General features: G+C 39.8%; 1 protein-coding gene across 6 annotated transcripts in view; it reads left to right on the top strand.

The window, feature by feature from the left end:
• Positions 1-23,083, top strand: part of ncor2 (nuclear receptor corepressor 2) — a 147,414-nt gene extending 124,331 nt beyond the window's left edge. For 2 of the 6 annotated variants that reach the window (XM_016236138.1, XM_016236139.1), the window contains exons 22-46: positions 1,927-2,167; positions 3,707-3,754; positions 4,103-4,264; positions 7,760-7,872; positions 7,983-8,085; positions 8,166-8,264; positions 8,383-8,486; positions 10,926-11,073; positions 11,158-11,280; positions 11,385-11,459; positions 11,558-11,772; positions 12,341-12,701; positions 12,787-12,996; positions 13,785-14,039; positions 14,280-14,375; positions 14,473-14,697; positions 15,276-15,456; positions 15,542-16,071; positions 19,485-19,603; positions 19,775-20,115; positions 20,479-20,615; positions 20,721-20,774; positions 20,913-21,131; positions 21,605-21,772; positions 22,351-23,083. In XM_016236138.1, coding sequence (XP_016091624.1) covers positions 1,927-2,167; positions 3,707-3,754; positions 4,103-4,264; positions 7,760-7,872; positions 7,983-8,085; positions 8,166-8,264; positions 8,383-8,486; positions 10,926-11,073; positions 11,158-11,280; positions 11,385-11,459; positions 11,558-11,772; positions 12,341-12,701; positions 12,787-12,996; positions 13,785-14,039; positions 14,280-14,375; positions 14,473-14,697; positions 15,276-15,456; positions 15,542-16,071; positions 19,485-19,603; positions 19,775-20,115; positions 20,479-20,615; positions 20,721-20,774; positions 20,913-21,131; positions 21,605-21,772; positions 22,351-22,547 — 4,524 coding nt within the window. In that variant the 3' untranslated portion in view covers positions 22,548-23,083. Of the gene's footprint in view, positions 1-1,926; positions 2,168-3,706; positions 3,755-4,102; positions 4,265-7,759; positions 7,873-7,982; positions 8,086-8,165; positions 8,265-8,382; positions 8,487-10,925; positions 11,074-11,157; positions 11,281-11,384; positions 11,460-11,557; positions 11,773-12,340; positions 12,702-12,786; positions 12,997-13,784; positions 14,040-14,279; positions 14,376-14,472; positions 14,698-15,275; positions 15,457-15,541; positions 16,072-19,484; positions 19,604-19,774; positions 20,116-20,478; positions 20,616-20,720; positions 20,775-20,912; positions 21,132-21,319; positions 21,571-21,604; positions 21,773-22,350 lie in introns of those variants that run through there. The other 4 variants (XM_016236140.1, XM_016236142.1, XM_016236143.1 and 1 more) reach the window with 4 other exon arrangements.
• The last annotated feature ends 1,210 nt before the right edge of the window (positions 23,084-24,293 follow it).

The following is a 24,293-nucleotide window of genomic DNA, read 5'->3' on the forward strand; positions in this document are numbered from 1 at the left end:
TTTTATGGTAGGTTTATTTTAACAGATAGAGACAGAATATCAACCAAAAAATACAGAAAAAACACATTATATGAAGGTTAAAGGAAATTGATTTGCATTTCAGTGAGTAAAAAGTATTTGATTCCCTACCAACCAGCAATAATTCTGGCTCCCACAGTTTGCTTATGTGCCCTTGTGGAACACAGATTAGTCCTGCCACTTTAAGAAGTTACTCCTAATGTCAGCTCGCTAGGTGTATATCTGTCCACACAATCTGTATCTTCCATTCCAACCTCTCCCACCACCATGGGCCAGACCAAAGAGCTGTCAAAGGACGTCAGATTGTAGATTGTAGACCTGCACAAGGCTGGAATGACCATCAGCAAGAAGCTTTTTGAGAAGGAGACAACTGTTGGTGTGAATATTCTGAAATGGAAAAAATACAAAAGAACCATCAATCGCCCTCTGTCTTGTTCTCCATGCAAGATCTCACCTTATGAGGAAAGGATGGTCATGATAAAGGTGAGGGATCAGCCCCGAACTACACAGGAGGAGCTTGTTAATGATCTTAAGGCAGTTGGGACAACAGTCGCCAAGCAAACCATTGGTAACACACTACGTTGCAATGAGTTGAAATCATGCAGTGCCCGCAAGGTCAGTCCAGTTCTTTTTCTCCTTAGCCCAGGTAAGACGCCTCTGACGTTGTTTGTGGTTCAGGAGTGGCTTAACAAGAGGAATATGACAACTGTAGCCAAATTCCTTGACACGTCTGTGTGTGGTGGCTCTTGATGCCTTGACCCCAGCCTCAGTCCATTCCTTGTGAAGTTCACTCAAATTCTTGAATCGATTTTGCTTGCCAATCCTCATAAGGCTGCGGTTCTCTCGGTTGGTTGTGCATCTTTTTCTTCCACACTTTTTCCTTCCACTCAACTTTCTGTTAACATGCTTGGATACAGCACTCTGTGAACAGCCAGCTTCTTTGACAATGAATGTTTGTGGCTTACCCTCCTTGTGAAGGGTGTCAATGATTGTCTTCTAGACAACTGTCAGATCAGCCGTCTTCCCCATGATTGTGTAGCCTAGTGAACCAAACTAAGAGACCATTTTGGAGGCTCAGGAAACCTTTGCAGGTGTTTTGAGTTGATTAGCTGATTGGCATGTCACCATATTCTAATTTGTTGAGAGAGTGAATTGGTGGGTTTTTGTTAAATGTGAGTCCAAATCATCACAATTAAAAGAACCAAAGACACGAGTTTCACAATTTGAGTTGAATTACTGAAATAAATGAACTTTTCCATGACATTCTAATTTATTGAGATGCCCCTGTACTGTAAAATCTTGGACATGAACCTCCTTCCCACAGCCAGAACACTGAAGATGTTCATGGATGGATCTTCCAGCATGACAATGACCCGAAACATACTGCCAAGGCAGCAAAGGAGTGGCTCAAGAAGAAGCACATTATGGTCATGGAGTGGCCTAGCCAGTCTCCAGACCTCAATCCTATAGAAAATCTGTGGAGGGAGCTGAAACTTCGACTTGCCAAACGACAGCCAAGAAACCTTAAGGATTTAGAGAGGATCTGTAAAGAGGAGTGGATCAAAATCCCTCCTGAGATGTGTGCAAACCTGGTGACCAACTACAAAAAAACGCCTTACCTCTGTGCTTGCCAACAAGGATTTCTGCACCAAGTACTAAGTCATGTTTTGCTTGGGGATCAAATACTTGTTTCACTCACTGAAATGCAAATCAATTTCTAACCTTTATATAATGTTTTTTTTCCTGGATTTTTTTGGTTGATATTCTGTCTCTATACGTTAAAATAAACCTACCAAATAAATTACAGACCCTGTGTTACTTGTTTTTCATGATATGGCACTTGTACATGTAACATGTACATGTTTTGTATAATGCTGTGTAATGAGCATTTTGTGTCTCTGCTTGTAGATGCCAGAGATGTTGGTAGCAGGACGCGATAACCGGCCCAGGTTGCTGGGGAAGCAGCAGGCTATGCCCCACGCTCTTGCATTGTACCAGCAGCAGATTACCATGGCACATGAATCTTCCCAGGAGGCCAAACAGCAACAATCACAGCCAACCAAATCTCAGCATAACACAGGGGGCGGAGACTCAAGCAGCCCACGGGTCAGGACTCGCAGCCCTGGTGTCTCTGAGAGAGAGAGAGAAGGTAAGCTGATCTTTATCCCTCTGTTCATTATCTTTTCATCTATTCTTTCAGTTCGTTTTCCTCTCCAGCTTTCTCAACCACCATTGTTTTCCTCGGTTGTGTCTACTACACCAACTAAGCAAGTTCTGATGTGTGTGTCTGTACACACGTGGAGTGAGCAGTAGGGTTGTTGGCTTTTTGAGCACTGTGAAGAGTGTTGGTTGTAAATATAGTAAAAATGGGCAGTGTATATTTAGCCAAGACCCGACCACCTAGATGGACAGCTAGTGAACCAACTTTGTTACTTGACATGTGCAATTATGAAATTGATGCTGTCTTAGTAACAGCCTGATGTGCAACAAAGGTGTGACAGGTTCTATAGGCAAAGGATGCATCACATTTACTGTTGTTTGGCCGATTTTCAGAGGCAAAATCATTTCAAATGATCATGAATTTCACATTAGGGTGAAAAATTTCTTCATACAGATTCAAGGGTTCAAGTTGGTCTCACAGGTTCTCCAAAATCACCACCAGAAAGCTGCTTGGTTTGAAAGTGTGAGCTGTGTTTCATACATCACTACACTATTGACCATAGATTAATCTATTTGCCTGCAAAATAGTGCTGACATTTTGCCATGATCCACCTTAACACATAAAAGTAAAATCTTGAGTTTATGAAATATTAAAACCAACTGAAACCGGAATTGAAAACCAAAATACAGCAAAAAATAACTTTTTTCAAAAGGTTCAAAACTGTAATAACCTTGCCAGTCTTTACTCTCTGAACACATATTAGGTATCACAATAGATTTGTGACCATATTGGTATGAGCTGAGATAAGTGATTCTTACTTTGTATAATGTCCATCAGACATGATTTCATATTTATTACACTGCTCTTTGGCAAACTTGATTCTGAAAGGCCAGTTGCAGAATTCTGTCAGGAAATGGTGTTTTGTATAATGACCACTAAAGTGTATAATTGACTTGTTGCCCCTGGCAGTTAATTTCCTACATGGCTGTGCTAGTCCGTATATCTCTCGCACCACTCCGTGGCCTATTTTCTCTTTCAAAGTAAAACAATTTCAACCCAAATCAATATTTCATGTTCTATTTTTTTATTGTATTTGGGGATTAGCATAATAAATGGGATAATGTACAGTCAGCAGGACATTTTGGCAGAAAAATATTTTTATTTTACAGTAATTGACTGACTGTGCATTATCCTTTACTTAAACTCGTTTTCTGTATATTCTATATTTCAGTTTATCCCTTTAAAAGTGCAGACAAACTGGTGTAGTTTTTATTTATTTGTTTATTTATCTTATTATTATCGACCATAACATGATTATCATATAATCTCAGTTTTATTACATGTTATTTATGGGAGAAAGAGTCCTCAACAGGGAAATTTCACTTCATTAAAAAATAGATTATGGTGTTATTTTATTTGGGCATTCCGAACTAAGTTGTCACAAAACTGCTCCTTTCGAGTACTTGGAGAGAAAGAGAGTCTTGGGTCATGGCCATGTGATGAGCTGCAGTGTGTCTGTCCCTGCAGAGCTGGAGGGGAACGAGAGATGGCTTCAGGCTCTGCTACATGGATTACGTAGGTTTACACACCACACACAATACTCACTGTTGGAGCAGACTCTAATCAAGCGTGTTGATTTCTGGGAGTGTGAATGATTTGCAGATGTGTTTGCATGCCGCTAAGCTCGCAGATTCCAGCTTACAGTGTGTTGATGAGCCTGATGATCTGTGAATGTGTGCGAGGAAGAGTCTGAATAACTGCTGTCTGTGTGTTTTCACACTGGAGATTGCTGCTTTTGATGCAGGGGTTGTGATGATTTGAGCTTTTCATTTTCACCTTCGGCAAAAAAGAGTGTCATAGAATGCTATCCAGTAATTATCTGTTTGGCAGTCACCTTTGTATGGTTTTTTTCCATGTGTGCAGATAAATCTCGAGCATTCTCTCCTCTTGCGGATGGTAAAAAGATTCCCGGGGCTGATGACGTTCGGACTGTAGGTCTAGGCCGGCCAGTGATGTCACCGTACCAGCTCTCTCCCAGAGACATGGCCAAACTCAGCCATGAACAGCTGCTACACTACAATCCCTGTAAGACAACATAGCCCTGTTAATTAGGTCAAAAATAATAATAATAATTATCATAAAATATTATTTATGTGTATATATATATATATACACAGACACAATGTAATAACATTAACTAAACATATAAAATGTTAGAAAATTTAAAATAATTAAGATTTTTATTTTATAAAAATTACAGTAATATTATTGGGAATTATCATTACAGTTTAAAAACTGATTTTTGATTTTTTTCATATTTAAAAAATTTAATATATTCCTTTGAGTGCAAAGTAGGGTTGCGCTGATTGAAGATAGTATTGTGTATCGACAATAGTGAGAGATATCGCCTGTGGCTGATGCCTTTGACGATCACAAGACTATTATTATTATTATTATTATTATTATTTATTTCTAATTATGATAATATCTAATTAATATTAGGGCTTATTTGTTCCATAATATTTATTTTTCCGCGTTTCTACAGTGTTGCGTGTTATAACCAATCTCACACAATTCCGTTGAGTTTAAGAATGCAGTAGCCAAAAGATTAGTCATTGCTGAAACACCGGAGTTTTGTTGTTCAATGCGCGCTCACTGTCTGAATTCTACTGTCACAAATTCTCTCATCATAAACAACGAAGTGCAGATTTACATGCGATGTAAGTATAAGAGATTGACTAAAAAGATATAATGTGTAGTTAATAGATTACATTAGACTGCTTTTAACTGTACCCTGGAGTTGGTTCACTCTCCGGCTATTAATCTAAGTAAGTAAATAATTTAATAAATTAGCAAGATAATATTGTGTATTGACGATCTCACAGGCGAATGATAGGACGATATAGCTATGGAGCATATCACCCAACACTAGTGCAAAGTTGAATTTACAGGAGCCATTACTCCAGTCATCATCAAACCATTAAACATTACCATGTGTAAAAAAATAAATAAAAATAAAGGACAAAAAAAAAATACTTTCAGTATTTTTCAGTTAAGATGTTTATTTAGTTGCAGAAGATTTCTTTTGTAGAGCCCTGCATTTCAGCCAACTTTTTTACGCACCTAGGGATGGGCTTCAAGCCAATTTTCACGTCATAGTTCAGACGCAGGCCGGGACTCGGGCCTATATATATATTCGACATCCATCAAATTAGTGATGAAAAAAAATTGCCGCGCTGATGGAAACAATACGAGACCGTGCTACCGCGACTGACAAGAGCGGCTCGACAGTGTTTAGTGTCCTGCAGCTGCAGCATGTGTGCCTTCAACACAGTTGAAGAGTTCTGTGTTCAAATGCATGCAATAGGCAAAAGCTTGCCGCAAAGCCCCAGCAAAAGTAATTATCATGAATGTGTCAGGGGGAAATAGTAAGGAGATATTACAGTTATTTACTAATAAACTAGTGTTTTCTGAGTCTCTGTCGCAAAGATGAAGATGACAATCCTGGCTCGCCATCTCATTAGACGCGCCTTTAGAGAGAAGTGCATCTTTACAGATTATGATTATAATTAAAGAGTTTTTGTTTTTGATTTGTTTTATTTCGTTAAGTAGTAATTTAAAGCTTTCTATAGATATATTTATCATGTCTGTGAGGCATGTATTCGCTGAGTTTCGGTTCATTTTTGTGAAGCGCTCCTGTTCAAGACCGAGACGGCAGAAAGCGCATCATGTTTGTTTTCTTTATTTTATAAAAACACAACGTTTTGTTGATATTGTGAGTGCACACAAATAAAAGTAGACCCTTTACAGTTCTTTGATCTTTGTAAATTTGCCTCATTTTATAGTTCACATTTTATTATTGCATGTTATTCTAAAGTAAATGGTTTCATATTTTGTTGACTTTCTTTTTCTGAAGCAGTTTTTCTGCTGAATATATTTTCGACATCCATCAAATTAGTGATGAAAAAAAATTGCCGCGCTGATGGAAACAATACGAGACCGTGCTACCGCGACTGACAAGAGCGGCTCGACAGTGTTTAGTGTCCTGCAGCTGCAGCATGTGTGCCTTCAACACAGTTGAAGAGTTCTGTGTTCAAATGCATGCAATAGGCAAAAGCTTGCCGCAAAGCCCCAGCAAAAGTAATTATCATGAATGTGTCAGGGGGAAATAGTAAGGAGATATTACAGTTATTTACTAATAAACTAGTGTTTTCTGAGTCTCTGTCGCAAAGATGAAGATGACAATCCTGGCTCGCCATCTCATTAGACGCGCCTTTAGAGAGAAGTGCATCTTTACAGATTATGATTATAATTAAAGAGTTTTTGTTTTTGATTTGTTTTATTTCGTTAAGTAGTAATTTAAAGCTTTCTATAGATATATTTATCATGTCTGTGAGGCATGTATTCGCTGAGTTTCGGTTCATTTTTGTGAAGCGCTCCTGTTCAAGACCGAGACGGCAGAAAGCGCATCATGTTTGTTTTCTTTATTTTATAAAAACACAAAGTTTTGTTGATATTGTGAGTGCACACAAATAAAAGTAGACCCTTTACAGTTCCAAGTGATGTATTACTCCTACCTTTATGAGCAAAAACGACGTCGTATTTTAAGTTGTTTCCTCTGAAAAAAATGCAAGTGATTGCGCTGGCGCCTCCATGTCCTGCAAAGCGCACTTTAGCTTCCACATCCGCACAACTATTGGATATAGCGCACTTTTATCTAGGTTTAACGTTTAAACATTGTTAAATGCTTGAACTGTTAGTTCAAGCTTGAACAAGCTTAGTATATCTATAGATTTTATTTTAGGCAAGTCTTGATTGAGAGATGATTTGAGAAGGCTAAATTGATCAAACATAGGCTATGATCAGCTCACTGTCTGCCGCTGGCCGCTTGGCCATTACTTTAAAAAACTAAAACTTATAGGCCTATTTAACTAACAAAAAATACTCCAAACATTTTTCTAAATTAACTTGATAAAAAAACAAAATTAAATATAATCACTTTGCCATTACATACAAAACTGAATTATTTTAATAGCTGAAACAGTAGTATAAGCCATTTTGGGAGAAGGGGGGAAAAAAAGACGGGCTCGGGACGGTAATTCTGATAAGCTGTCAGACACGGGCCGGGCTAGGGCCTAAATTTGAGGCCCGTGCAGGGCTCTTATTCTTTTGTTCATTTGAACTTTTCTATTCCTCCAAAAATTCTGAAAAAAATCACAGCTCGTGCAAAAATATAAAGCAGCAAAAATTGTTTGCAACATTAACAGCTATAAGAACCATTTTTAATAATTGAGCACCAGTAATTATTGATAATAGAGCACCAAATCGGCATATTAAATTGTTAAAATAGAAAACAGTTCATTTAAATGGTGATATTTCATACTATTACTGTTTTTACTGTATTTTTGATCAAATAAATGCAGACTTGTTGAGCATAAAAGATTTCTTTAAAAAAAAAAAAATCTTAATTATTCCCAACTTTTGTCCAGTAATGTAAATATACCATATACCATTAATAATTTTAACTTTGTTATTAATCTTATTGAGATTATATGTATTTTTTAAATTTCCCTCTTTCAGCATTGGCTCCCACTCTACAGCCACAGGAGAGAATGGCTGCAGTGCGGCCTCTCCATATCCCAGAACCCCCTCCTCTCATCTCCTCTGCCAAACCTGGTGGTTCCATCACGCAGGTAAAGTTGTATAACTGGGACCTATCATCAGTGTTATGTATAAAGCATTCAGCGTGTTTTAATGGCTTGGTAATGTGAACATGCATAATTAAACTGGTTTTGTATTGCAGGGTACTCCGGTGCAATTGCACAACCCTTCTCATGGCTCCGACCATGGGAAAATCCCAGCACCAGGATCCCTGGCTCTCTCCTGGATGGACCAGAGGAAAATGGGTGAGTTTGAGTCATGATTGTGAGAGATCACACGTCAACTGTCCATTTTCCATATCCAACATCTCTTTCTGTCTCCTCAGGAGGGTTTCCAGTTGTTAAACAGGAGCAGTTGTCTCCACGTGGGGCCGCCTCCTCTCAGACTGAGAATCTCTCCACACAGGACAGCGCTATGTCACGGGGTGAGTTTGGGACAAATCATTATCCCTCATCTCAATTCAGTTTTAATTCAAAGAGATTAAAATGCAGAAATAAGACTCATATCATGAAGAGATTGAAAACCTTAACTCGCTCTTACAGGCCCCATGCCAGCTGTTCAGGGTGGCAGCATCACGAAGGGCATCCCTGGCACACGTGTGCACCAAGAACCTTCCATATCATATCGAGGAGGTTCAATCACTCAGGTAAGAACCTTTTGTCTGCACAGCACACATTTAAAAATGGAAAATGCACAGTGAACTTGGTTCATATTTGTGGTTACAACTGTGTCAGTGTGTTTTTCTGTTACGTGATGTTCTCATTCTTGAAATCCTCACATTACAGTGAGCAGTCAGCTCATATAAAAGCCCCTTCAAAAAGCAAATGGAATGGGCAGTTTGTGTGTCAGCCATATCACGTCATATTATGACATAACTGGTAATCAGTTGCCATAGCAACAGGGACACAGAGTCCAATCCTATTCTCTCCTTTTATTAATGTGTTTATACGCCTACGCAGTCTGATGTTACCGATCACTCAAACACGTACTAGGTGTGCCAACTGACCTACTGTGGCACATTACACACTCAAGCAAATCAGAATCCCTTCAAAAAGCAAATGGAATGGGCAGTTTGTGTAGCCATATCACGTCATATTATGACATAACTGGTAATCAGTTGCCATAGCAACAGGGACACCGAGTCCAATCCTATTCTCTCCTTTTATTAATGTGTTTATACGCCTACGCAGTCTGATGTTACCGATCACTCAAACACGTACTAGGTGTGCCAACTGACCTACTGTGGCACATTACACACTCAAGCAAATCAGAATGGGTTAGGGCGAGCGTTTAATCAGACCGGAGATAAGCTCTGTGTTTAACTGTGTGACATTATTGGCAGATTTATTGGGAGATAAGGAGTCATTGTCAGTAAGAGTTCACCTGAGATATGGGCGTATGCAGCTGTACGACATAGTGTTATGTAATGCTGAAACATTATCCAGTCCACCAGTTAAAGATCAAACTTTTAAACTTAATTTGTCCTGCTGTGATTTCTTGCAACAGTTTGAATAGTTGTCTGCCTTTTTTGTGGCACAAAATCAACATGATCATATTCTTCATTACTGTAACCTTAAAATATAATTGTTATGAAATACCAGTGACACAAAGTGCTTGCTTCCTCTTTTCTCACAACACAAGGGTCAAACCAGGTCAGGCCCCAGGAAGTCTTAACATCCTTGATGTACATTGTAGTCTTCCTAAAATTACAAAGGTTTTTCTGTGGCATGATCTTAATTATTTTTTTCTGACGTTGTTTTACTCAATAGTTGCCTTTACACACTGTAATTGGAAAAAGTATTTCAACAAGTGTTTTTACTTATTACATGCGTCACCTTTAAAGACAACATAAACACAAAATTGACCAGTTACTATCTTTGTAAATTTGCCTCATTTTATAGTTCACATTTTATTATTGCATGTTATTCTGAAGTAAATGGTTTCATATTTTGTTGACTTTCTTTTTCTGAAGCAGTTTTTTTTATATATATATTTTCGACATCCATCAAATTAGTGATGAAAAAAAATTGCCGCGCTGATGGAAACAATACGAGACCGTGCTACCGCGACTGACAAGAGCGGCTCGACAGTGTTTAGTGTCCTGCAGCTGCAGCATGTGTGCCTTCAACACAGTTGAAGAGTTCTGTGTTCAAATGCATGCAATAGGCAAAAGCTTGCCGCAAAGCCCCAGCAAAAGTAATTATCATGAATGTGTCAGGGGGAAATAGTAAGGAGATATTACAGTTATTTACTAATAAACTAGTGTTTTCTGAGTCTCTGTCGCAAAGATGAAGATGACAATCCTGGCTCGCCATCTCATTAGACGCGCCTTTAGAGAGAAGTGCATCTTTACAGATTATGATTATAATTAAAGAGTTTTTGTTTTTGATTTGTTTTATTTCGTTAAGTAGTAATTTAAAGCTTTCTATAGATATATTTATCATGTCTGTGAGGCATGTATTCGCTGAGTTTCGGTTCATTTTTGTGAAGCGCTCCTGTTCAAGACCGAGACGGCAGAAAGCGCATCATGTTTGTTTTCTTTATTTTATAAAAACACAACGTTTTGTTGATATTGTGAGTGCACACAAATAAAAGTAGACCCTTTACAGTTCTTTGATCTTTGTAAATTTGCCTCATTTTATAGTTCACATTTTATTATTGCATGTTATTCTAAAGTAAATGGTTTCATATTTTGTTGACTTTCTTTTTCTGAAGCAGTTTTTCTGCTGATTGTTTTCTGGGTTTTTTTTCTCTCTTATGTGTGCATTAAAGTCATTTTGACTGTTTTTATTTAATATTGCCATGTTCATTATAAATGATTTATCCATGCACATCATTATTATTTTTAAATTCATGTAGTCTCGTAATCTTTCATTCAAAGCATTAACGTCCCCTCCCCCCTCAAAATGACTTCTCTTCTCTGATGATGTCTACTCGCAGTAATTAGCAAACAGCAACAATCCATTCAAAATCAAGCTACATCCTACATTTTTTCCCCCATTAAACAAAGTATCACTTGGATATGTCACAAACGGGAAGAAAAAATTATCATTCTGTTTCAAGTCTTTCCTATCATTTCTTTCAGGGCACTCCTGCAGATGTCTTGTATAAGGGCACAATAACCCGTCTGATCACTGAGGACTGCCCCAGCAGAGAGAGAAGCAGAGAAGACACTCCTTCTAAGGGACACGTAGTCTACGAGGGCATCAGTGGACACATTCTCTCCTTTGACCGTAAGTGTACACAAACATGCAAATGTTCAGAACCTAATAAAGGGAGCAGTTGTCTCTGATTATTGTTTGTGTTTGAACACACAGGGGGTCCAAATTCTAAGGAAGAGGGTCGTGGAGACATGGCTGGGCTGAAGAGGACCTATGACATGATGGAGGTTGGCATTTCTCGTGTGCCACCCATCAGAGACTCAATATCTGCCACTGAAGGTGAGCATAAGACGCCCTTCTTTAACAAGCATGTACAACAGAGTTCCACTGTTTATCCTTTTTCCAGTTAATGTTCCTTCACCTGCCGTCTCCCTCTTTTGCAGGCTTGATCAGTCGAGCAATGCCTCACGAGCGTGATAGTCCTCATCTACACCACATCCGTGGATCCATATCCCAAGGTCAGTATGATCTCAGAAACTCAGCCTCGACTGAACACCTTTAGCTCATACAAGTTCTTGCTCTTATTTCCTTTGTCTTACATTTTTTTCTCTCCCAGGAATCCCACGGGATGACTGTCAGCGCCGGGAGGTTAAACAGATGAAAAGAGAAGGTTCCCCATCACCCCGTGGCCCTGGTCATCCCACTGACACTCTTAAATCACGCTCTCACGAGAGTATGGTGACCACCGTCAAAGAGGGAGGACGCTCCATCCACTTGATCCCTCCTGAGGGGGTTGTGATTGGCAAGCCTAAGGAGGGCTCAATCACCCAGGTGACTGGCTTTGATTTATGTTTTCTTGGTATGGTAGGATATCTGACAAAATAATTTTTTTGAAGACTGGAGTATTTAAATTTTTTGAAGACTGGAGTATTGATTTCTGAAAATTAAGCTTTGAATCACAGGAATAAACCACATTTTAAAATATATTCAGAAATCCTGAAAGTACTACACTTTTCTTCCCATGTTTATTTCATAGAATATTTAGAGGTTTTGTCGGAAACTGCTGAAAATACATAAGGGCTATAAATACTGAAATTTACAAAATGATGAGAACTGGGGTACATTTTTGTACCTCTACAATAAAATAAAGGTGCCTGACAGAACAAATAACCCAGAGGTTCTAATGACCCAGTTTCTTCTGGATCAAAATCCTTACATTTGCCATACTATAAATTCTTTAATAGGTTGTTCATTAAATACATTCAAAAATATAAAGAAAATCCAAAAGTAACAAGACATGATCAGATTCAAATGTTGCCTTTACGGTATACATTAAACATCAATACCACTCAACCCTCTGTCAAATTAACTGAATATTCACCAAATGTGTGTACTACAGGGCACCCCTCTGAAACAAGAGCCTGTTGGCTCATCCAAGCGCCATGATGTGCGGTCCATCATCGCCAGCTCTCCTCGGCCTTACTCTGGAATGTCCTCTCATCTAGAGCTCAGGCCCGAGCACAGAGGGTCTGACAGGGCCCGATATGAGGAGGTAGGGAGCAAATCACGACCCAGCGCTGTGGTCAGCAGCCCCGGTTCTCTGTCCCGTACTTCTCCATTGGCACTTAGTGGCGAGCAGAGCAGCAGACCCCATCACAGTCCAGTAGGCTATGAAGATCACAAAAGATCCGGCTACCCTCCGCCCTCGCACAGAGCCTCTCCACTGTCCGGCAGAGAAACCTCACAGCGTGCACATGAAGGTATCATGTTCTACAAATCACTGGCTTTCAGGAGCTGGTGGTAGTTTGTATGGTGTTTAAATGTTGTTTCCCTGTGTGTGATTAGGCTCTAGTAAGGCCCAGCAGCAGGAGAGAAAAGCCACTCCCACCCCTCGAGAGGTGAGCTCCACTAAGTCTCCACTGGCAGTTGGTGAGCACACTGCGTCTTTGGCCTACGAGAGGATCCTGCAGGGGCTGGGAACGGATATGTACCGTGGCCAGATACCTCTACCATTTGACCCTGCAACTCTGCCCAGGGGAATCCCGATTGAGCCAGGTATTTGCAGTTTAGCAGCACAAATATTAGGGTGCAAATTGCCATTGTTATGGAATACTTGGAAATATCAGGGAACGTGTGATTTCCAGACCAGGAAAATGTTTTTTTTTTTTTCTTAAACTGTAGGGCTGCACGATAAATCGCATGCGATATTTAACGCGGATCTTATCAGTAAAGCCTTTTCTGTAATCAGCGGTAAATCTCCATCATGTGCGTGCTTTCACATTGAGCAGCATTAACTACACAGAGCCGTTGTTCACTGACGAGCTTTACCGTTGATTAAAGAACCGGCTTTCTGACAAGATGCGCATTAAATATCGCATGCGATTTATCGCACAGCCCTATTAAAATGTATAATGATATCAGGGTATTTCACATTTTATTTATATATATTAAATGTTTAAAATTACATATATGCTACCTTTCAAAAGTTTGGGGTCAGTAAAAAAATTTTTAATTAGCATGCTTATTTAGCAGAGATGCTTTAAATTGATCAAAAGTGACAGTAAAGACATTTATAATTTTAGAAAAGATTTCTATTTTAAATAAATACTGTTCTTTTCAACTTCATATTTAAAGAATCTTGGAAAAATTAAGCAACACATCTGTTTTCAACATTGATAATAACACGTTTCTTAAGCACCAAATCAGCATACTAGAATGATTTCTGAAAATTAAGCTTTGAATCATATAATATATTCAGATAGAAGACATATATCATTGTAGTATATCATGCATTATGTAATGTATTTGTCAGTTGGTTTTGACTTTGTTTCTTGTCTCCACAGCAGCATATTACCTGCCCCGTCACCTGCCCCCTGGCCCTGGCTACCCTCACCACTACTCACCCTACCTGATCAGAGGTTTCCCTGAAACAGCAGCCCTGGAGAACAGACAAACACTTTTCAACGACTACATTACCTCCCAGCAGATGCACCAGTGGCCAGCCGCTGCTGCCATGGCTGCCCAGAGACCCGACCTGCTCAGAGGCCTAACACCTCGAGAGCAGTCTCTTAACTTAGCCTACTCACCTACACCTAGAGGTGAGGGGTCCTTATAGGGGCTTTTGTCCTTGACATATTTTAAATCTTCTAAAGAAATAGAGCACAATTTAAGTCATTATTCACTGACAATTGCATGAGAGTTAGTAAACAATGGTATATTTAAAAAATTTGAGAACTATTCCAAATTGTCTGGTCATGTATATGAATACAAAAATAAAAACAACATGTTACATATTTATGATCATCTGATGCACGTTAATTTTTTCCGTCAATTTGCAGGAACATCTGCCTCTCCCATGGATCGTATCACATACATCCCAGGAACCTCTCCAGCTTTCCCCAGCGGAGCCTACAACACGTCTCCCATCTCACCAGGTACAAAGCAACACACTCACTCAAACAAACAACATGGTGATTTAAAACAAATTTTCTTTATAAGTGTCATTCACTTTATACCTCTATCTCTCAACAGTGGGAGCCTCTCACATGAGCAAGATCCAAGGTAGTTCGACGTCCTCCGAGAGAGAAAGAGAACGGGAGAGGGAGAGAGAGAGGGAAAGAGAGCGGGATCGTGAGAGAGAGCGAGAGAGGGACAGGGAACGAGACCGAGAGAGAGAGCGTGAGAAAGATCGGGACAGAGAAAGAGACAAGTCCCTCGGTCATGGTAACGTGGAACATGCCCCTATATGGAGACCAGGTGAGCGCCCTCACTGCCTTTTACTTTTAATGCGTACAGCCAATTTATGGAACGTCTTTATATTGTCGTCTTTGGGGGGCTCTTTTCAGCAAATATTTATAGGATTAATTGTAATTAATTTAGCTAATTGACAGATTTTACAATTAACTTGATAAATCATTAACGGTTTTACAGCTGTTATTTTAGAACTATTTATATAGTATTTATCAATGTTTAATTGACTTGTTTTTATATTTTCAGTTTTCTTTTTAATTTTAGTTTGTTTTTTAGTTTATTTTAGTAATGTACTTTTGTCTTTTTTATTAGTTTGAGGTTTTCAATTTCTATATAGCTTTAATTTATTTTTATTTCAGTTTTAGTCCTTTTAGTATTTCAACTTTAACATATATTTTTCAGTTTTTCATCTGATATTTTTATATATTTTCATTTTCATATTTCATTTCAGCTTCATTTCAGTTTCCTAAAACACAGATTTACAGCTGCAATTATAATTGGAGTTGTTCGGTGTCAGTGTACTTTAGCCAATAATCAATATGCAGATCAGCGTTGCTAAATGTCTGAACATTGTGTCCAAACAGGAGCACCAGAACAGATGGGTGGCAGCAGCAGTTCTCGTCCCCCGTCTCATCCATACAGTCACCAGTCGTCTCCGCTCTCCCCTCGTCCCCAGGACAGCCTACAGCAGAGACCTAGTGTTCTGCACAACACCAGCTCAAAGAGCCTGCCCAATTCTGAGCACAACAGTCCCTCTGTGCTGCGGTGAGTCTCCACTGCTCAAACTGTTGCCTGATGGTAAGGCCAGTGAGAGAAACAACATAATTTGTTTACATTTACCTTTCTTCAGGCCACCAGGATCTGCTCGCTACCAGGGCTTCAGTGGGCACCTTCGGTCTGGTCTAGCCAATGAGAGTTACCCATCCGGTACAGACTCAAACGCTAAAGATTCAAATAGAGATGGGGGCAAAAGCCATGGGCGTGGAGGTCTGCCCAAACATCAGGACCTTTCATCCTCTTCCAAGTCTGACCCCAAGCTGGCCAGCCCTGGTGCCGGTGGGTCATACCCCTCTCCATACAGCCAGGCCCCTGGTGCCCACCTCGGTCTGCCCACAAGTCGAGGGCACCCCTTGCTGGCTTCCGAAAACAACGGCGGCAGCAGTTCCATCCCGTCCCGCGGTGGGGATGGCATCAGCAGCGCGTCAAGTAGGGAAAAGACTCAAAACAAAGTGATGTCCATACAGGAACACGAACTTCGAGCACTCGGTAAGACCACCATGACAGCGGCCAACTTCATAAACGCGATAATCATGCATCAAATTTCTTGTGATGCGGCGATGCCAGAGACTGGTGCGCTCGCGACCAACGGCACCTGTGATGGTAAGACGCTCTGGGACCTTTGGGCTGTTAACGCCACCTTCCCTCCCCTCCCTGTCCTTCCCTGTCCTTCCTGTTCTCTACCAATCCACCCAACACCTTTCCATCCCTCCACCCTTCTTCTTCCCCTCCTGCGCCCCTGCCCCATCCCCACCCCCTTACGTCTGTGGTCTAGTGCACGCTTGTGGTGGTTGGCATTGATCAGAATCAACCCGGTTTCCATATTCTTTGGTTATTTTTGTTTCTTTGAATATACTTCTACCTATTGCTTTTTATATTTTGTTGGCATCTGAAGCATTGCTTAAAGACCACCAAAGGTTTACCTCCCCTTTTGCATCACCTAAACCTATTTAACCGTTTGCCAAATCCAGATTTTGAGGGGAGATTCTGCACGTTTCAGTCCAAACTTCCACAAATGAATGTAGTGAAGCTCATTAAATTATTTGAGCTTCTGCTCTGTAATGGCCACAGGCGTATATCTTAGTGGACTGATAATTCACTCTACGCCCTAACGGTCCAGAATGACGTGTCTGGAGACAAGCTTTTCTAGACCACAGAGAGATCCTGAGGTGAACTTTAAGAGCTCAGTCATTCAACAGTCATGTGGTTGCTCATCGTTTCATCATGTCTTTATCGGCTTGACTCTTGTGTTCCCCCTTTACCTCTTTTACATTTTTTTTTATTTGGGGAACATTCCATAGGTCTACATGTTTGCTTCCTGTTTCATTTCCTTTTTTGGAGGGAGGGCACTTTGACAGTTTGATAGCTGCATGAAGCAAACTAATTTGACAAATTATAGATGAAGAGGGTCAAGATGGATCTGGAGCTGAATGATTTTCAAGGTGTTTGGTTCTTAATGGTTGTTAAATATCTGGATTCTTCCACCATCTAATTGAATCTACAGCCAAAAGACTAAAATCTTACTAGTATCAAACACACGAGTCTTGCTTTTAGTACACTACTGTTCAAAAGTTTGAAGTGAGTGAGATTGAGAAGAGAGAAGTCATTTATAGTGTTACCAGAGATTTGTTTCAAATAAATTCAGTTCTTCTGAACTGTCTGTTCATCAAAGATAAAAAAAACACTATCCCCAAAATATTAAGCAGCACAACTGTCTGTGGTAAGAAGTATTTCTTGCGCGCCAAATCAGCATAGTAGAATGATTTCTGAAGGATATGGTGGAAGGATTAGAGTAATGGCTGCTAAAAAATTCAGCTTTGTCATCACAGGAATAAAACAAAAACAACAACAGTTCACAATAAGGTCTCATTTAGTTTGATGCATTAGTTTACATGAACTAACAATGAACAAAATATATATATATATATATATATACACAGTATATACACACACAGACACACACACACACACACATATATATATATATATATATATATATATATCATTTTAAAATGTATAAAAAATATAATAGAAAGCAGATGTTTTAAATTGTAATCATTTTCCATAATGTAACAGTTTTACTGTATTTTTTATCGCAATATATGCAGCTATGGTGAGCATAAGAGACTTTTGAAAACATAAAAAAAATATTACTAAGCCCAAATATTTGAAAGGTAGTGTATGTTGTTAGGACCATATTTATGAGGGGGAGCTTCTTCAAAAATAATGAAACTTGTCAAGTGTCTGAAACCATTATGTGGGATTAGAATAAATAAGTCCTCGTGATTCACATCACTGCATTTAACCAATGTTGTTCTTGGATGTGCCTGAAGTCTTTTAAGATTTTTCAATTCATTTGAATTGAATCCATGAGTTGTCAATGTAAATATTACTGCTTTTGTTGATTATATATAATGTGTGTGTGTATGTATATATATATATATATATAGCAAATTACAAACCATTAGACAAATACAATAAATACAAATTAAATCTTAAATAAACTCGTTTTTCTAATACAGTAGGTTTAACATGTATGCATTTATTTAACATATTTTGTTGTTTGATTAACAATAATGAGACAGACAGGCATTTAATTAGGCTGCTGTCCCTTTAAGACCGAATTAATGTAATATACTGACACATATCTGGTTTTGTCCCGTATTTCAAAATTGCTTTACAACTGGGTGATCGGTGGTGGTGGTGGTGGTAGTAGTAGTAGTAGTGATGATGATGTCGTCGTCACCACCACCACCATCACTCGAGAATAGTCTAATCAAAGGTAACGAAGCTTGTCGAGGAACAAAATTACCATCCAATCACAATTAGTTTTTGAATAACTTGCAGTAAGTGAAGGCGGGATATGCGGAATCATGCTGAAGGACACACAACAGAAACGCTCTCTCGGCCGCACAATCCCAGTTCTGCGATCAGTTCTCCTTGTGCCTGAATTGTCAAATACACACACAGCTGTCAAAATGTCCATCGTGTGGAGTATCTCACGTAAATACAGTCGGTTATGGCTTAAGTGAACGTAAACAGGTGGGTGAAAACATGATTTTTTTTCAAAATAGGTCGGGACATTAAAAATAGAGCTGAAATACGGGACTGTCCTGGGAAAAACGAGATGTCTGGTCACCCTATATATATATATATATACAGTGGGTACGGAAAGTATTCAGACCCCCTTAAATTTTTCACTCTTTGTTATATTGCAGCCATTTGCTAAAATCATTTAAGTTCATTTTTTTTCCTCAATGTACACACAGCACCCCATATTGACAGAAAAACACAGAATTGTTGACATTTTTGCAGATTTATTAAAAAAGAAAAACTGAAATATCACATGGTCCTAAGTATTCAGACCCTTTGCTCGGTATTTAGTAGAAGCACCCTTTTAATCTAATACAGCCATGAGTCTTTTAGGGAATGATGCAACAAGTTTTTCACACCTGGATTTGGGGATCCTCTGCCATTCCTCCTTGCAGATCCTCTCCAGTTCTGTCAGGTTAGATGGTAAACGTTGGTGGACAGCCATTTTTAGGTCTCTCCAGAGATGTCAATATATACTTTATTCTGTTGTAAAGATAATAATGGCTAGTGTGAAAACAGTGGGGAAAATCCGATGTACAGCTGCAGAAAAAGGAAAATATCCCTGGTTCTTAGGCCTGGTAATAAAGCAGATATATCCACCTCTCCTACCTTCACAGCTCATTTTAAACATGCATTTTGCTTCCATTTTATTGTGTTTTTGTTCAAAGCATTTCTGCTAATCAGCACAGTGCTTACACTTTGCTACAGTCAGATGCCTCCATAATGTTGACTTGATCTCTGAACACATGTGTGAGCAAGTCATTGATTACTGTAATCCCAGAGCCTGTATGTGACCGCACCGCTTACACACCCGTCTCTGCTCTTACCCTCACTGTAATCCAGAGCCTTCTGCCACACCATACTCAACCGCACTTTCATGTCTTCTCTTCCTGTCTGTGTGTGCTTCCCTGTCCTCTCTGCAGCTCACCAAAAAGCACTAGAACAGCTGTACGGGTCTGAGGACAGACTTTCTCCAGGTCAGCAGCCACCTTCTGCTGTCAAAGGCTCTCAGAGAGTGGTCACTCTCGCCCAGCACATCAGTGTAAGTGCCACAAAAATGCCCAGCAAATTCTAGACATTTAAATGAAACAATCTGTTATGGCTGTCGCAATTAAAATCATTTTTAAAATCATTTTATCAATTTTACCTTTTACAAAGGTAAAAAAATGTAACTATTCTAAATATAAATGTGTACTTGTCTCCTGCTTTACAGGAGGTGATCACTAAAGACTACACGCGCCAGTCGCAGCAAGGCCAGATAGGGGGTCAATCATCTCTACAGCCTGTGTTTGGATATCACAGCTCCCCTGTGCTGGATCTCACTCGTCCTCCCAGCGCCCCCCAAGCCCAGACCCCCACAGACCCCAACGCCCGCTACACCCCAGAAGGCGCTGCTGCTGAGAGGGAGAGAGGGAGAGACAGGTCTCCTCCTCAGAGTAAGGCCTCTCCAGTGAGTCTGGCTGCTGATGGGATTGAACCTGTTTCACCACCAGGGGCCATTTCGGAGCCGGAGACACCAGGAGCTGCCTACCCTAATGAACAAGCAGAGCAGGGGTATATAACATACGAACAGATGCATTCACACAATAGTGATGGGAGTCGGTCTCATTAGAGTGAATTACGATTCCGACTGATTCTATGCAATGGACCCATTTCACATTCCCTTGGTTCTCAGAGGTGGAAGTCATCATGATTGGGTGAACTTCCATAGTGATAGACCGAAAACTACAATTATAATTTTTGCATTTCAATTAGATTTTTAATAGCTCTGAAAGCACGTCATCACAGTCTGTGAAAAGGCTACATTCTTTAATGAATCATTAAAACTATTTGACTCAATAGAAGGATTCATTCATTAATTGGACATCATCTTTCATCCTGTATTTTCATTACTCATTCTCTGCTTTTGTGTCTCAGTATGGGATCTCGTTCACCAGCCAGTAGCTCTCAACCACCAGCCTTCTTCAGTAAACTGACTGAGAGCAACTCTGCTATTGTCAAGAGCAAGAAGGAAATGATTAAGAAGATGGTGGTCGGCACAGAGGCTGAATTCAGTGAGTTAATGGGACTGAATCTGTTGGGTTTTAACTGACATTAATATGTATGTTATTGTTGCTGGCTAAACGGCTCAAACTTATCTTTTCCTGTCTCCGTTTTAGACCAGGGCCAACCTGGGACAGAAATCTTTAACATGCCCGCCTCTACAAATGCTGGTGAGCAGCTCCACTTGTGGTCTTTTCTCCTCAACATCAGTTAATTTTATACTACTGTCCTCTGTCTTAAGGAAAGCTTGCCAAATAACTTCACACACTCCTGTTTCTTTAACACAACCACTGTAACATCTGTTTTAGGACCCGTGAGCGTGCGCAGTCACCCGGCACCAGAGGCCAGCGGTAATACTATAGGTCTGGAGGCCATCATCAGGAAAGCCCTCATGGGAAAGTATGATGAAGAGATGGACGATCGCTCACCGTCCAACTCTGTCAACTCGATGAGTGTTGGTGTGCCAGCTGCTGTCGGGCCGCCAGCTTCAGCGGATGGGCGTTCTGAAGACCCCTACTCCTTGCCAGGTGCGCCAAATAAACCCTTTATAATGGAGCTACCTTCATGGCTGCATGTGTCAGGTTTTGGCTCCATTTTTTGGACCAAATGGGCTCACATGTAAATCAGTAACAGCATGTGATAATAAATTGTTACATGATGAGCCTGTATTTAATGCAGTTGTGTTTTCTTATCTTGCATACTTTTATTTTTTGAGGATTCAACCTGTTCATTTTGGCACCACCCCATTTTTTTCTCATTTTTACCAAGTGACTGGTAAATATGCACTGTTTCGTTCCTTTCATGTCTATAACAAAAGAAGCATTGCCTCTCTTATGTATTAGTTGCATTTGCATACTTTTTTTTTCACTGGTCAGAACAGACCCATGACCTGTTTTTGAGTTATGCTCCACCAGCTAAGAATTATTTTGGAAACATATTCAAATATCTTTATATTTGTTTGTCTGAATATCTCTGATTTGTGTCCTGTGTTTGAATTCAGTTAAATCCAAAGGAGGGCGCTCTAATGGTCGCAAGACTAAGTCTCCTGGTCCTGGTCTGTCTGGAGGAGAGAGACCTTCATCTGTGTCCTCTGTCCACTCTGAGGGAGACTGTAACCGTCACACCCCACTCACCAACAGAGTGTGGGAGGACAGACCCTCATCTACAGGTACACACGTGCACACATACAATCACAATAGGGGTGAGAAACTTGTTAAATATTAGCAACATCTGCCAACTAAAATGACAATCAATTTCACCTAATATTTCAAATCATTAAATAATAAATTTGGGTTAATGTTAAATTTATGTTAAGATTTTTTGTTTTTGAGCGAGGGAAAGAAAGGTTGCAATAAATTGATCAAAAGTGACTGTTCATCTATTCATCAAAGAATCCTGAAAATAAATTTATCAGGGTTTTCTACAAAAATATCAAGCAGCTCAACAGTTTTCAACATGGATTAAAATCAGAAATGTTTCTTCAGCATCAAATCAGCATATTAGAATGATTTGTGAAGGATCATGTAAATTCAGCTTTGTCATCAAAGGAATAAATTATATTTTAAAATACATTTAAATAGAAAAGCTATTTTAAACTGCAGTATTTCATAAAATGACTTTTTTCAAATAAATGCAGCCTTGGTGAGCATAAGAGACTTATTTTAGAAATGTTACAAAGTCCTACCGAATGGTACTGCACATTTTATGTATTTATATATGACATTTTTTTCTGGTTCCTCCTCTTAGGCCCCACTCCATTCCCCTGTAACCCCCTGACCATGCAGATGCGTCTCCCCAGCGGGATGATGTCAGGACCCTCACCTTCCCCAACGCAGCAAGGCCCATCGGCGCCTCCACAGGGCCAGACCCAACCCCGCACCTGGGAGGAAGAACCCAAACCTCTGCTATGCTCTCAATATGAGACCTTGTCTGACAGCGAGTGAACACACACCTCACGCCGCATATACTAGGACTGAACGTTTGCTGCTTGTGAACAGAAACTTGTTACTGTAAACAGGGATGTTCGTGAACACACACGTACTCGTGTCCATACTGACATACGGGAACACACACGTCCATCTGCGCTCATGCCCTCTGATACCTCTACACACATATTCATACATAGACATACATCCCATAACCCACCCAAGCGCGCACACTCACGCCATCAGTGGAAGTGCATTACATGGCTGCAGACGTGTGTTGATGTGTCAGTGTGTTTGTGAATGTGTGCGTCACTCCAGGACTACTTGTAGGATGAATCACTTTTTAGGTTTTATATATATATATATATATATATATATATATACTTCTATTCGTGTCGTCTTGCAGGCCTTATCAGAGTTGACTCATGGACTCATCTGTTTTGTTGACGCGTTTTGGAGCATTCCTCATTAGACTGCTCAGGACACACACTCTTATACTGTAATACAACTGCAAATTGTTTGTTGTGTGTGTGTGTGTGTGTGTGTGTGTGTGTGTGTGTCAAATTTTAATCACCTTGTAGTAATTTAAGTGGTAACAAATTAATTTTCCAAACATACAAATGCCATTTTTATGCTGTAAATAACAATAATACATTATAATTAAAAATAATAAATTACAGTAATTTGTAATGCAAAGGCTGGATGAATCCTCTGCAGAAATAAGCACGCACACACACACACCCGTGTATACCCTCTGAGTTCTCATGTGCATCTGCAGTCCTTCATGATGGTTCATGTGTTGCCAAGATGACCGTTATTGTTTTTATGGATCTGATGCTGTTGGGCCATCTGAGTATGTGTGTGATGAAACAAGACCTTCAGAGAGGCAGGTTGGCTGATCCCTGTGCTAAACTCTACTGGTTTTGAAGCAGATTTCATTTGATCCTGTAACATTCTGTCCTTACCATGCTACTTCTGAGAGTTAACATGGGCGGCCAAATCATTGGTTTACAGGGTACACATAATGTTCATTTGTTAACATCAAACCTTAATTTTTTGCTTTAGTTTTGACGTTCAGAAGTAACTCTAGCTGACCAATAATATGTTGTCTTTTCCGTCATCTCTCTTTGATAGTAGATGTGTGAGATGTTTTTAGTTTCGAACTTTGTATATGAACCTTTGCATGTTTTTTTTGTTTTTTTTGTAATGAGTTAAGCACTAAACCAGCAAACGGTTCCTGTCTGTGTCCTTCAACGGATGCCGACCTGAATGCAACTTTTTATACAGCATTTATTTTAGTTTTTCTTATACAGTGTTTTGTTGATTTGTTTCGTCACCTACCTTGTCGAGTGTTCCACTCTCTAGCGACAATCACTGGCAGAGAGTTGAGCGAGTGGACGCATCTTTAGGGGAAGCTGCTTTATCAGGTCTGAACGTCCCAGCAGACCTGATGTTTTTCACGTCATCTATTTGTTGAAGAGTTAAAGCCATGCTGTCTGGCCAGTCCTTTGACATGACACTCACTGAGAGCTGCTTTACTTTTGCTCTTTGTGCTTGAACGAAGGGTTCGGGATGTTTTTTTTTCTTCTTTCCTTTCTGTGGGCTCATTTGAGGAGATATATCCTGCGTAATAAAATAAAATGGGGGTGAGCAGACGCCACACCCCATATAACCTGTAGTCCTTCACTCTGTACAGTTTTAAAGATAATTCTAGTGTTAAGTGCCATGTATTTGACATATACATTTCTGAAGTTAAAACTACCA

Source organism: Sinocyclocheilus grahami, unplaced genomic scaffold, assembly GCF_001515645.1.
Source record: "Sinocyclocheilus grahami isolate Dianchi unplaced genomic scaffold, SAMN03320097.WGS_v1.1 scaffold482.1, whole genome shotgun sequence".
Lineage (NCBI taxonomy): Eukaryota > Metazoa > Chordata > Actinopteri > Cypriniformes > Cyprinidae > Sinocyclocheilus > Sinocyclocheilus grahami.